Source organism: Benincasa hispida, chromosome 11, assembly GCF_027475165.1.
Source record: "Benincasa hispida cultivar pf3 chromosome 11, pf3_genome.v1.1, whole genome shotgun sequence".
Lineage (NCBI taxonomy): Eukaryota > Viridiplantae > Streptophyta > Magnoliopsida > Cucurbitales > Cucurbitaceae > Benincasa > Benincasa hispida.
This window is the reverse complement of record NC_143488.1, coordinates 40,989,779-41,004,114: the sequence shown is the minus strand read 5'-3', so window position 1 is coordinate 41,004,114 and position 14,336 is coordinate 40,989,779. Positions and strand designations below refer to the sequence as shown.

At 38.0% G+C, this 14,336-nt stretch overlaps 1 protein-coding gene across 3 annotated transcripts; it reads right to left on the bottom strand.

The window, feature by feature from the left end:
* Positions 1–1,171: 1,171 nt before the first annotated feature.
* On the bottom strand, positions 1,172–13,126 carry ATCOAE (dephospho-CoA kinase family). Of its 3 annotated transcripts, none has more exons than XM_039048798.2 (4): positions 12,790–13,126; positions 11,487–11,605; positions 11,106–11,251; positions 1,172–1,883 (listed from the first exon to the last, which is right to left on the bottom strand). In XM_039048798.2, the coding sequence occupies exons 2-4, from the start codon at positions 11,592–11,594 to the stop codon at positions 1,436–1,438; spliced, it is 702 nt and encodes a 233-aa protein (XP_038904726.2). In that variant the 5' UTR covers positions 11,595–11,605; positions 12,790–13,126; the 3' UTR covers positions 1,172–1,435. The 3 variants fall into 3 exon arrangements, with proteins under 3 accessions (XP_038904726.2, XP_038904724.2, XP_038904727.2); XM_039048796.2 differs by having other exon boundaries at positions 12,773–13,104; XM_039048799.2 differs by having other exon boundaries at positions 12,733–13,042.
* Positions 13,127–14,336: the final 1,210 nt, after the last annotated feature.

Sequence of the window (14,336 nt, the reverse complement as noted above, 5' to 3'; positions counted from 1 at the left end):
AAAAAAAAAACCCTAAGATCCAAAAAGCAAGTGTTATCAATAGTACTATATTTGGTTAGAGCCACATATAGAAAAATAAAATTAAATCAGTACACTATGTTACCAAGATCCTTCTCTATATTTCGTTTCTGTATGACACAAGCTACTTTGGACTATGTCATTCCAAATTGATTGTATCATTCCTTATAAGAAATATTTAGGAACTCCCAAGCATGTTGTATTGAGGATAAAGTATATTGTATTCTCAAACAAAGCATGTTGTGTCAAGATGTTGGATGATCTAAATCTCATTTGATAACTATTTAGGTCCCGTTTGATAATATTTTGTTTTTTATTTTTTGTTTTTTGTTTTTTTAAAATTAAGCATATTACTTCTCCATTTCTTATCATGATTTTCATCTTTCTTATGTACAATGGTTGAATTCTTAACCAAATTCCATAAATAAAAACAAATTTCTAAAAGCTGAAAACTACAATCCCATTTGGTAATCATTTGATTTTTTATTTTTTATTTTTTATTTTTGAAAATTAAGCTTATAATCACTACTTCCACTTCTAAATTTCTTTCTTTCTTTTCTACTTTTTACCAATGGTTTAAAAAACCAAACCAAATTTTGAAAACTTTTAACTTTTGTTTTTGAAATTTGAATAAAAATTCAACTATTATATTTAATAAATATGTAAAATATTATATGAACTTATAAAGAAATAAACCTATTTTTCAAAAACCAAAAACAAAATTATTACACCAAATGGAACCTACTTTTTTTAGTTTTCAAAATTTGATTTGACTTTTTAAACCATTGATAAAAAGTGAAAGTGGAAATAGTGTCTACAAACTTAATTTTCAAAAACAAAAACTCAAAAACCAAATCGTTACCAAATGAACCTTTGTCTTTAGTTTTTAGTTATTAAAATTTACTCTAAATACATCAACTGCACCTCTAAATTTCTTGATCTATGATCTACTTCCTACTAATCTTTTCAAAAATCAAGTCAACATTTGAAAAGTAAATAAAAGATAAAAAAAAATAAGGTTTTAAAAATTTCTTTTTAGATTTTGACTAAAAGAAAATTTTCTTTTTAGATTTTGACTAAGCATTCAACTCTTTTATTTAAGATAGATTAAAACTTGATTGATTGGAAGGTAGAGAGGTAGAAGAAAATAAACTTGGTCTAAGATAGCCAATAAAAATTTCACTCAAAACCTTTTTTCTTTTTTGAGCGTGGCTTTAAATTTGAGCTTAACCCAACTGATGCAGATGTGCTTATTATCCTTGTATCATACACAAACTTCATTTAAACCAACAAAGATATCACTTCCTAGTACATTATTCTATGAAGGAGATCAATAACACAGATCATGCAATTATATGGGATTGTCATGGAAGATAACTCTTTTCAAAAATAAGGGTAGGGATGGCCATGAAAATACCTAAACTCCACTGTTGTAAATTTTTGTGCAAGTGACAACACTGATGATGACAATAACCAGAGTTGACAACGCTCCTTGTCTGGAAAGCATGAACTCAGTCCAGGACAAGGGTTTTGTCACCTCAGATAGCACTTCCCGAAACCGTTCGTTCAAGTCATCGAGAGATCCAGTGTTGTCAATCACAATGTCTGCCTTATCCCTTTTAAGGTCCAATGCCATTTGAGCATTTATTCTGTTCTGAGCATCTTCGTCGCTCTGTCCATCTCTTGCAACGAGTCGTTGAAGCTGCGTTTCAGGATCCACCCATACAACAATTGTTGGTTTTGTCCATCTATCCATCTTGGCTTCAAATAATAAGGGGATATCGAGTACTATAACCTTGTAACCTTTCATCCATAACTTCACAATCTTCCACAAGATTCCAGAGGATATGTAAGGAGCCAATAATCTATAAGAAGACAATAGATTCAAATTAGCACCTCAATAATCAATCATTTTTTAGTATTCTTCAAATTAAACAGTTAAGGTCATAAGCATAATACTTTCATATACCAAACCTATATATTCATCCTTTTTTTTAAATAGAAGAAAGGATTTCATTGATCAATGAAAATATGCGGGGAAAAAAAAAAAAAAAAAAAAAAAAAAAAACTCCAAACATCTTATGGTAAGTTACAGGAAAAAAGTTTGATTGAAAATGAAAAAGATAAGCTATTAAGTGTAAAAGGATGATTATTTTACACCAAAAAATAGTAGAAAGAACCCTATCCATAAAACGCTCAAGAGAAGAGAATGCATCCTTGAAAATATGGTCATTTTGTTCTCCCCAAAGATGTCGTCAGAAGAAGGCACGAACAAGAGCCAACCAAAGGGTCTTCCACAAACTACAGAAGGGGTGTCCCACCAAAACAGGAGCAAGGATGCCATAGATAGAAGTACGAAATGGCACAATCCAACCATAAACTTTCAAAAGAGTGCGCACCAAAACTGAGATGCAAAAGGACAATGTATAAAAAGATGATCGGGAGATTCAGCATTTGAACTTCAGATAACACACCAAGAAGGAGACAAACGCATATAAGGAGTTCTACGTTGTAACTAGTCAGTTCTATTGCCTGCACCCAAACTAAGCTTCCAAAGAAATATTTTAATTTAAGTTCCCAAAGAAAGATTTTAATTTTCTTTGGATAGTGGTCTTTGCAAATTACCCAAGAAAGGGCTTTGATGAGATTGATTTCAATTCCACAAAACCTGTGTAGCTACAAGCCTACGATAGCATCTCAGAATGCATAGGGAGCATTTAGATGATTAAAAAGGGTTCTTTTTAATGATGAGAAAGCTAATTCTGTTAAGAAGTGTAAAAGTACAAAAAAAAAAAGAAAAAAAGAAAAAAAAATGTGGGAGGGCACACATAAAAACAGGCCAAAAGCAAAGGGGGGAGCCTGGATAATGAAAGGGGTCTTAATTAGTTGTTGGCATCAAGTTGGACAACAGGAACTTCCGATGTCTTTGCCCTTTTCATTTAAACCAATAAAGATATCACTTCCTAGTACATCAAGATGTGTTTGCCCTTTAAAGGACCAAACCTGTCAGGAAGGAGATCAGGTTTTGGACTCCTTCCCCTCTCTTCATATTATTGCCAACTCTAAATTGTCTCATCTGTTCAAAGTTGCTGAGCGAAGACATCAAAGCTTGGAATATTGACTTGAGAAGAGGCCTCCTTGATCTATCGAAAAATGGGCTGATTTCACTTCCTTTCTCCAATTTATTTCCCCTGGTTCGAGACAAAAAGAAATGTTTGGACATTAGAAGGTTCAGACTCCTTACAAGTGAGCTCAGGTAATAAAGCCCACCATTTGAATAGGATTTTTTTTCAGCATGAGTTGATTTTGAAAGGCCATCGCACCAAAAAACCAAATTCTTCATCTGGAAAATACTAAGTAGGCTAAATACCTCCTAAGAGAACCAAAGAAGGAACCCGAATCTGTTCCTTTCTCCAAGTCATGACCAATGTGTTAACCTTTTTGTTCAGTATATACGTATACCGTTGTCTTGGGGTCTGATCTGGAATTTTTATTAGTCAATGTTATGGTCTAGTTTGGAATTTTATCAGTCAATGATATGGTCTAGCATGGTTCGCTCCAAACAAGGTGTAAGATGGGCTCTTAATAGCCATCAGGATGGTGCTTCAAGGACCACAAAGCTAGAATCCTATGGTCAAGTGCAATAGGGCCTTTGTTTGGATCATACAAAAAAGTAACTCCAATATTGTCTTACATAAATTGAATTAGAACCTTTTGTTAACTTTATGACCATGTATAGAATACAACTTCAAATTTAAGTGCTCCTAATAAACTTTTTGACAAATGCCTACATTTCTCATCGATTTAGATTGACGTCTCATGGCTTCTAGGCTGTTCTAGTTGTGCTTAAATACACAGTTCCCTGTTTCTTATAAAATATGTGTGCATGCACGTGTGTGTGTTGTCAACCAAAATTAAAGAGAGATACAAATAATCTTAATCCAAAAAAGAAGCATGGAGTAAACAGTGCTCTGAAACAATTTCCAAGATAAGAACCCTTTAGAGCATAAAAAGCAATCATATTCCTTACAAGCCAAAGACGTTAAATAGTCACAAAAACAAAAACAAAAAAGTTTACCACACAAGCTTCCCTTTATCACGAAAAGGGGATGTAGTCAAATCTCCCACATAATTTTCCAGGAATGAGAAAAAGTAGAAAAGACGAAGACAAGGTTTACATGGAAAACCCTAGGTCAGGGAGGAAAAACCACGATAGATAAATTCTTATTAATTTGTTACATCTATAAAGTACCATAGACTCAGAAATAAATAGACTTAGAACCTTAAAATTGCAGAGAGAGAAGTAAAAGACTAAAACGCCCTTGAGGCAAATACACCATATTTCAACACTCCCCCTCAAGTTGGGGCATAGATATCAATATGATCCAACTTGCTAACACAAGTATCAAAGCTTTGTCTTGGCAATCCTTTAGTGAGGACATCAGCAACCTGTTGGCTTGAAGGGATGTAAGGAATACAAATACTGTCGTTGTCTAGTTTTTCTTTAATAAAGTATCTGTCAATCTCCACATGTTTTGTTCTGTCATGTTGCAATGGATTGTTGGTAATATTGATACCTGCCTTATGATCGCAATAAAGTTTCATAGGTTCATGACTGTCCTAGTGAAGATCAGATAAAACTTTTTTCAACCATATCTCTTCGCATATTCCTAGACTCATAACTCTATATTCTGCCTCAACACTACTTCTAGCAACTACCCCTTGTTTCTTACTTTTTCAGGTAACAAGATTACCCCACACAAGGTACAATATCCAGAGGTTGATTTTCGATCTGTAATAGATCCTGCCCAATCTGAGTCAATATAAACTTCGATGGATCTTTTGTCATGTTTCCTGAATATTAAGCCTTTTCCCAGAGCAGATTTCAGATACCTCAGAATTCGAGTAACGGCCTCCATATGCTTCTCGTAAGGAGCCTGCATAAACTAACTAATCATACTGACAATATAAAATATATCTGGTCTGGTATGAAATAAGTAAATCAATTTTCCTACGAGACACTGATACCTTTCTTTATTAACAGGAACTCCTCCCACAGAATCTCCCAGCTTGGTATTGACTTCAACGGGAGTATCAATGGGTTTACATCCAGCCATCCCTGTTTCCCTCAACAAATCCAGAGTATATTTCCGTTGAGAAACATATATTCTTTCTTTCGATCTCGTTACCTCCATTCCGAGAAAACATCTCAGACTACCAAGATCTTTGATTTCAAACTCATTTGCCATTTTCCGTTTTAATTTGACAATCTCTGTTGCATCGTCACCTGACAGACCAATGTCATCAACGAACACAATCAACACCGTCATTTTCCCTGATGCTGATCTCTTTGTGAACAAGGTATGATCAGAATGCCCCTGAACAAAACCTTAGGACTTAAAAAAGGTGGTGAATCTGTCGAACCACGCACTCAAAGACTGTTTTAAGCCATATAAGGATTTTCTGAGTTTACAAACCCAACTATCAAATTGTGCTTCAAATCCAGGAGGATGGCTCATATATACCTCTTCTGCTAACTCACCATTCAGGAATGCATTCTTTGCATCAAATTGATGGAGAGGCCAATCTTTGTTAACAGCAACTGAGAGAACCCGGATTGTGTTTAGCTTTGCCACTAGAGAAAAAGTATCTGAGTAATCAATCTCATATGTTTGAGTAAATCCTTTAGCAACTAGTCTGGCCTTGTACCTATTGTTGAAAAATGTTGTTTTAGCCCTAAAGGCATTTTGGTTTTTTACTTGGTATCTACAATTTAGGGTTTCTGACTTTTGGCTATTTATATTTGTGCCTGGGTACTGTGTAGTGTGTATCAAAATTAATAAAACTCTCTGTCGTGGTTTTTTCTCCCTGACCTAGGGTTTTCCACGTAGATTTGGTTTTCTTTCTTCTACCCTTTATTTTTCAATAAGATATCAGAGAAAGGTGATGAAACCTTAGCTAGGGTAGAAGAAATTCAATCATCAACCCTAGCAAGAGATGGAACTCCAGCAAAAAATTCACAGAATACTAAAATTAGGGCTGCTATCGATCGTTACCTTCGATCTCTTCTTAGCCCAATGCAGATTCAGCCGCAGCCGTTCAGAGCAGAAGCAGTCGCCCAGCATTGGTTCGTCCTCAGTCGTGCCCCAGCCAGTCGGCTTCTCGTTCGCGCAGCACCAACCAGCACCAATAATTCCAGTCAGCCCCACCCCTTCGATCGTGCAGCAGTATCAGCTTGGACAACTTCCGATCGGGCAGTCTCCTTCTCACCCGGTCATTCAAGCTTCGTCGATAGGGGGTTCAACAGCCGATCAGCCGATCGTTCAAGCCTCGTCACACTGGGATCAGCTGCAAACTCTACAGCAATTCCCGGCAGCTTCCAAGGTTCGGCGCTGCCTCCTTCAACCTACCCAGCCACGTCTCTGCCCGGTTCGTCAAGCCAACCGCCAGTCCAGTCTTTTGTCCAGCCAGTTCATGCTTCTTCCATGCCAGGTGAAACATCCTTTTCAGGGGCCTATAGGCAGAAACATCTCATGCCTACTCCGTTTCAAGTCGAGTCAATGGGTTATGACAGGACCATTGGATTTCAACAACAGTTGGCTAATTTACAACAACAGATTTCTGCATTATTTTTCAATACCTATCAAGGGTCCCATCAGACTTATACTTAATCGTGAACACCCACTTGCACCTAACCATTTTATGGCCTTTAGGAGTGCAACCAAATCCCATGTTCCATTTGTTTCGAGAGCTTTCATCTCTTCCATAACAGCAACCTCCACTCGGGAATTTCCATGACCATATGCACATTGGTAGGTATTGTCACAGTATCCAGGTTGGTAGTGAAGGCTTTAAACCCAGACGACAAGTAACTGTAAGACAGGAAACTATGCATAGAGTACCTCGTACATGACCTAGTCCCTTTCCATAGTGCAATTGATATATCAAGCGTGGCATCGCAATCTCCTGGTTTATCTAACTTCTCATCAGTACAAGAACGGGGACCACACTTGCCCATTTGTGACAAGTCCTCCCTCCCCTGGGTATCTCCTAGTGACTCATTACTACTTGCAGTTTCAACCTTGTCTGGGACAATCTTATTAGTCTCACCATTCTCACCCACATCACCTCCAACACAATCATGCTCACCCACGTCACTCCAACGCAATCATTTTCACGTTCAGAACCATCATCAAAAACAGAAGTACCTTGAACTTGAGCTGGTACCACTTCCGATTCTTGGATAGTTTCCAGTGGAGCAACATGAGGCACTATTTCCTTTCTAAGATTCTTCCTGTAGTATGTTATCCAAGATACTTGTTTAGTAGGAAGGACAGGGTCATTTGTATCTAGAATAGACACAGAAATGAAGTCCATAGGAATAGAATATGTAGATGAGTTAGTCTCTTCGCTAGTGGTCTCCTCCTACAGAGGACTAACGAGACAAAAGGGTTTATCCTCAAGGAACGTAACATCCATAGTGACAAAGTACTTCCTCGAGGACAGATGAAAGCACTTATAACCCCGCTAGTGAAGCAGATACCTGACAAAGACACACTTCTAAGCACGATGAGCAAATTTAGTTTGGTGAGGACTGTGGCTATGAACAAAGGCAGTACACCCAAGCACCCGAAGGGGGACATCTGGGATGAGACGCGTGGATGAGAAAGACTCTCTGAAACACTCAAAGGGTGTGTGGAATTTAAGAACACGGGAGGCCATCCGATTAATAAGGTGTGCAGCAGTTAAAACAACATCCCCCCATAAATAACAAGGGAGAGACACAGGAAGCATGAGAAAACGGGCATCCTCGATAAGGTGGCAATTTTTTCGTTCGGCCACCCCATTTTGTTGTGGGATAAAAGCACACAAATTATGATGAATGATGCCTTTCGAAGTTAAAAACTCGTGTAGGGTGTTATTAACAAACTCCCGCCCATTGTCACTTCGAATAATAGCAATCTTCGTATTAAACTGTGTTTCGACCATAGTATAAAACTATTGGAAAACAAATGTGATTTCCGACTTATCAATAAGAAGAAAGACCCATGTAAGACGGGTGTGATCATCGATAAAAGTGACAAACCAGCGCTTACAGGATAAGATAGTGATGTTTGAAGGACCCAAACATCACTATGAACCAGACGAAAAGGTTGGGAAGGTTTGTAAGGCTGAGAGGGGAAGAAAGCCCTGGGTTGTTTTGCACGTATACAGACATCACAAGATAATGAAGAAATATCCACATTATGAAACGAATAGGGAAACAAGTATTTCATATATTGAATGTTTGGATGACCAAGGCGGAAATGCCACAACAAATAATCTTTTTCAAAAATTGTAAATGAAGATAATAAACTAGTCCTAGACCAACTCCTAGTGGTAGCATCATTAGAAAGGAAATAAAGACCTTTATAATGTCGGCCAATGTCAATCGCCATCCCGAGTTATTTTACTTAAATCTTGAAAGGAAACAACATCAGGTGAGAAAATAACTCTGCAGCTTAAATCCCTAGTTATTTTACTTATAGACATCAAATTGTAAGAGATCTTTGGCACGTGTAACACATTCTGTAAGATCAATCCATGGAAGGGAGACAAATGACTTTCTCCTGCAACAAGAGCAAAGGACCCAGCTGCAATCCAAATCCTCTCATTTCCAGCACTTGGAGAATATAAGAGGAGTCGATCAAATGAACCAGTTAAGTGATTGGTCGCTCCTGAATCTAGTATCCATTACTCTTGTCCCTCAATAACAAGACTAAAAGATTGAGGGGTACCTGAATAGATAATCGCACTGACCACAACAGTACCTAGGTCACTTGGGTTGGTCACCTGAGACTGTGCAGCAACATCAATAAACTCACTCACAAATGCTCTACTAGATTTTGACTTGTCATTTGAAGGGCGACGTTTGTCATTCGGGGGTCGATCATGTAGTTTCTAACACTGATCCTTCGTATGCCATGGTTTCTTGCAATGTTCACATATTGGAGGAGATTTCCCATTCTGCGTGTCATTACCAGACCCTGATGATTTCACCCCGAACGCAGCCGAGTCAACAGTTGTAACGACAGAACCGTTCATAGCATTCGGCCTATCTTCCTCCAACCTGACCTCAAAGCAAGCCTCCATAAGGGACGTTAGCGGCCTTTGTCCTAGAATTCGACTGCGAACAGTATCAATTTTGAGTTCAACCCAACAAGAAAATTATAAACTCGATCAGTTTCCTCAATCTTCGAATATTGAACTCCGCCACATGAACAATTCCAGACAATCTCTCAACACAAATCCATCTCTTGCCACAATAAAGATAGTTTATAGAAGTACAAAGTCACATCCATGGTCCTTTGTTTGCATTCATGGACCTATTTCTGTAATGTATATAAGTGTGATGCGTTTTGCCTTTAGAATACAGCTTCTGGACTGCGTCCCAAATATCCTAAGCAGAAGCAGAATAGAGAAAAGGTTTTCCGATTTGGGGTTCCATGTTGTTAATCAGCATTGAGCGGAGTAAGGAGTCTTCTCCCTTTCAAACACGCTCTTGAGGGTCCCCATGGTATGGTCTCGGTATCTCGCTAGTTAAATACCCGAACTTAGGTCTCCCCTCGAGAGACATTTTAACAGATTGTGACCAAGAGAAATAATTCTGGCCATACAGTTTCTCTCCTGTGATTACCCCCTGCAAAATTTCCCACAGATCCAAATAAAATATTTGCAGTAGGTAAATGAGGGAAAGCAGTTACCGGATGTCCATATACAAAGGTAGACTGGGTGAGAAATCTGAGTGGGAATTTGTTTGGAGATTTGTGGTCCCAAAAACAGCTCCAAGCGCTGCAATTTATTGCTAAATACCAGCCAATTGTTATTGAACTCCAATCGGGAATAGACTCATCGATCCTAAGCCACCATAACTAATCGACCCATACTGATAGGGAATGTAGGGGGTTGTTGTAGGATGTTTCTGCCCACATGAAACCGAGAAGGAAGCTTCCCCCATACGATCAACGGCTCGAAACTGAGGCTGGACAGAAGGCTGGTGTGACGGCTGAAGGGCTGACGCTTCGACTGGAAGAAATAGCGCTTGGAGAGTGCTCGATAGAAGCGGCGTTCCGACTGGAAGAGCGCTGGAGGACGGACCAGCTCGGAAGTGGCGCTCAAACAGCTCGATGCTAGAGCTGGAGCCTAGCGCAATCGGCTGAGGGATCAGCGCAAAGCTGGTTCCAATCGCCTGCACAGCTGGAGCAACTCCCAGTTGGATCGACACGTCTGGGTTAGTCCCAATCGACTAAGTGGCTGCTTGAACATGCAACTGAGCGGCTGGCGGAATCCCGATCGACGGCATGGCTACGAGGGCTCCAATCGACGGCTAGATCTTGTGTGGCGCGGCTAGGTTGGTCCCAATCAGCTACTGTGATTGCACTTGGTTGAGGATGGATCGAAGATATCGGTCAACGACAGCCTGAATTGCAGTGGTATTTGTCGCTTCTGCCATAGTTCCATCACTTGCTAGTGTTGGTGATTGAATTTCTTCTATCGCAGCTAGGACTTCATCACCTTGCTCTGATACCATATAAAAAAAAATGGAAGAAAAGACAAAGACAAGGTTTACGTGGAAAACCCTAGATCAAGGAGGAAAAACCACGAAAGATAAATTCTTATTAATTTATTACATCTACAAAGCACCACAGACTCAGAAATAAATAGACTTAGAACAACCTTAAAATAGCAGAGAGAAGTAAAAGACTAAAACACCCTTAGGGCAAATACACCATATTTCAACACCCAGCAACTCCAATTACAACCCAAAAGATCATAAAACACTAAAGGACTCGACTTTCAAAGTAAAATAGCATCCCCAAGGAATAGATTGGTCCTTTGATGCTTGTTAATAAAGCACACGCGAGTCTCGCACCAAAGAGAACCATTAGAAAAAAAACCAGTGGCGTTACTTCCCCATAAATAAATAAATAAAACTAAAAAATTGGAAAACTTCATGATCAAAGAGCTAGAGAAACAAGCAAAAAAAAAATAATGGCACAGCCATATACGGCTAAAGGCCTAGAAATCTAACGCTTGATTTTTCATACTGATTTAGAAGTTTCCGCTTTGCAGGATCAGCAAAAACAATTTGTCCCAGTTTTCGCCTATCAATTTCACCATTAGCTAGTAAAATGTCCTCCCCGAAAGCTGAAACAACCTTCTTCCAGCCACCAGTTCCTTTCTCTACCACATCCTGCAGACATTCAAATAGTGAAAAGCAGGCTATAGTAAGGATCCAATTGTGAAGGCACGACACATTATTTAACATTCTAATTTGTTTGACTATTATGGTTTCATTAATTTCAAATGTCATTCAAGATCTATTATGTTGCCGACTTACACAAGTTATGAGGGTAGAAAGAATGGTGAAATCCAGAAATCCTTTCCTTTTTGTTCTATATTACACATAAAAAAAGAGACAAACATACACGAGCTATGAGGTCAGCATCAACTATAGGAATGTCATGGGCCTTGAAGAGTTTGGACACAGTGCTCTTCCCCGAGGAAATCCCACCAGTCAGACCTACTATTCTCATTCTTCCTTTATCTGCAAAATCAAAGATTGTGTAGTTTTATATAAAACTCAGCATAAATACATTAATGGTGTTGGGGGAAAGGGGGGAGGGGGGGAAGAGCTCCCATCCATTACCTCATTAATAGTAAAAAGCTTCTCTCTTTAAATAATAGCCTAACAATGGCCAAAAAATTCCGCATTTGAAAGAAAATACAAAAATTAGACTCACCCCGCATTTATAAATAATGTTCTCTCACCATGAATCAGGCATAGTATAACTACTCCACACATTCTCTATCAACTAATACATGTCAAATCGATTACCAACCTCTAACTTGAGCATCGGAGAACCTTCAGTCAACACCATAGTTGTTATTCAAACAACTCCAATGAACTTTTTGTTCAGTAAGTTAATGGACGTTGATAGAGGAATTTTGACATTCAAAATGATAGCACAGTATTTTTTTTTTCCTTCGTCATGGCTTACTATTTGACCATAAATGAACAAGAAAAAATTAGAAGCACGGTATGTTTCACCACAAATCATCACTGCCGATATTTGACTGAAGTCTGGTTATGATAATCAAAGTTACCAATTTATCTATATAGATGTCTCGTCCGATTTGAATTGGTGAATCTAACAGTTATCATCCAATACCGACGTTTATAGATCCACATCAATTGGAGTTGTTACCAATTACCATTATTAGTATTTCCATTACATCAGCCATGATCCAAGTAGATAATATTTATAATTTATCAGCCACATTTATCCTATTTTTCATGCATAGATGGTGCAGTTGCTAATCCTGAAAGTTCCACGTTGAAGTTAACTGGCAAAGAGTTGGTGGGTTCCAGACAGTGCTATTTCAACTTCTTAGAATGCGATTTTTTTTTCATTTGGGAGTTAGGGCATTAGCACAATGATATCTCTAAGCATGCCCCAAGCAATTAAACTACAGTAGATTAAAGAGAAAGCTAACAAGACATCGAATGAAATGGAAACTGTTACCATATGTGTTGTGCCATAATTTACCCAATTAGAATCTCTCTTATATTTTTCCTATTTTATACTTTTTGTAATCTCCTTTGTGTATAGATTCACACTTGTAATCCTCTTTGAAATACAGCAATGACATCAATAAAATACAGAAACTGACATGGTATCGGAGTCAAACATCTAGGTTGCGTTTAATCTACCTCTGCCGCTCACTCACATCTTTCTGGCGCCGTCCAAATCCGAAAACCCAGACCCACCAGTCACCGTTCACTGCCAGGCTCGCATCCGAAAACCCAGGTCTACAAGTCCGCCGGTCACCGTCCGTGAAGCTCTGCCTTTCCCGTCAGTTCACTGTCGTTCGCCCAAAGTAGACAGGCCCGAAGCTCCACCTCGAAGTTTTTCAGATAATAAATTCCAGATCCGAAACTCGCTGCCGCCGCGACTTTGCCGGGCAATAGACAAAAATGACCATTTGGGGATTTGGACTTTGTATTTTTATTATTTTTAACTCACATGACGATGAAAATGAGGTAAGCTTAGAAAATTTTGTATATATAATTGTTGTTATGTCTCCTTTATTAAATTCTCGCTTTTAAATTTCAATAATTAATTTATCAAATTAATTTTAAATTTAACAACCAACCTACAACCAAAAAATTATTATATAACCAAAATTAATTTACACAAAATTCTCCACCAAAATTAATTATTTTACAACTCACAACAAAAAAAAAAAATCTATTTACAAAAATTCTCTTCACGAAATTGTGATTCACAAAAAATTCTCTTCACCAAGTCATCTCCAGAATGAAAAGTTTGCGTTAAATCCAAAAACTTGTACTTCACGAAATTGTGATTTTGTATACTCCGTAAGAAGGTATGTATTCCATTTTGTATTCAATAGTTCGATCATTTTTTTCATGTTAGAATTCATGTGTTTGTATTGATGCTTCCTTGCTTGCTTGTCTTTTTTTCTAATGCCATAAAGAAGCATGTTTGAAATTTAAAAAAAAAAGAAAAAAGAAAGAAAGAAAGAAAAAATGATCGAAAACTATTTTTTAAGATACCTGTGAGTCTTCATCGGGTACAAAGCAAATGAGTTGAAATTACACCGGCGGGCTTCATGGGATAGGAACTGGAAACGAACAGGATTTGAAATTTTAGAGGAAAAAAAAAAGAAAAAAAGGATAGAAAAACAATTTTTTTAAGATTCCCAACCAAACTTCACAGGGTCTTCATCGGGTATATTGGAAATAGGTTTGAATCTGCTCGGGCGGGCTTAATGGGATAGGAACTGGGTATGGGGGTATGAGGCGACCCAGTTAGGGTCCACTTGTGTGCTAGGAACATCATTTGGTCCGTGGCCGATAAAGGTAACTCCAAACCCGGTCAATTTGTACTGGGCGTATATGGAGTATATGCTTATTGTTTTTGGCTCGGTGTTGTACCTAACTAGATATACAACCGGGTAAAGTTGGTTTTTTAATTAGTTTTATTTTTTTATTTTATTTTATTTTTTTAAACTACATTAATACATTTTTGTTATAAATTGTAGGAAAATACCTCATGTTTGGATTTGTTTTGGTGGCATTTGGAATGAAAGGGAAAAAGATTACGATGGAGGAGAGTTGCAATGGTTTGACATAGAGGTTGGAACGACTTATAATGAATTCTTGTCCGAAGTTTATAGGATAAGTGGTATAAATTCAGTTGAGTATAATCTTGTTATAAGATGTATACTTCCATTAAGGTCCAAAGCTCCTG

Bases quoted from the DNA above. Each gene is read 5' to 3' on its own strand.
- ATCOAE (XM_039048798.2), bottom strand. From the start codon at position 11,594: ATGAGAATAGTAGGTCTGACTGGTGGGATTTCCTCGGGGAAGAGCACT. The intron at 11,252-11,486 runs GTATGTTTGTCT...GAATGTCTGCAG, and splicing joins ATGCTGACCTCATAGCTCGT to GATGTGGTAGAGAAAGGAAC. The intron at 1,884-11,105 runs GTATGAAAAATC...GTCTTCTTATAG, and splicing joins AAGCGGAAACTTCTAAATCA to ATTATTGGCTCCTTACATAT.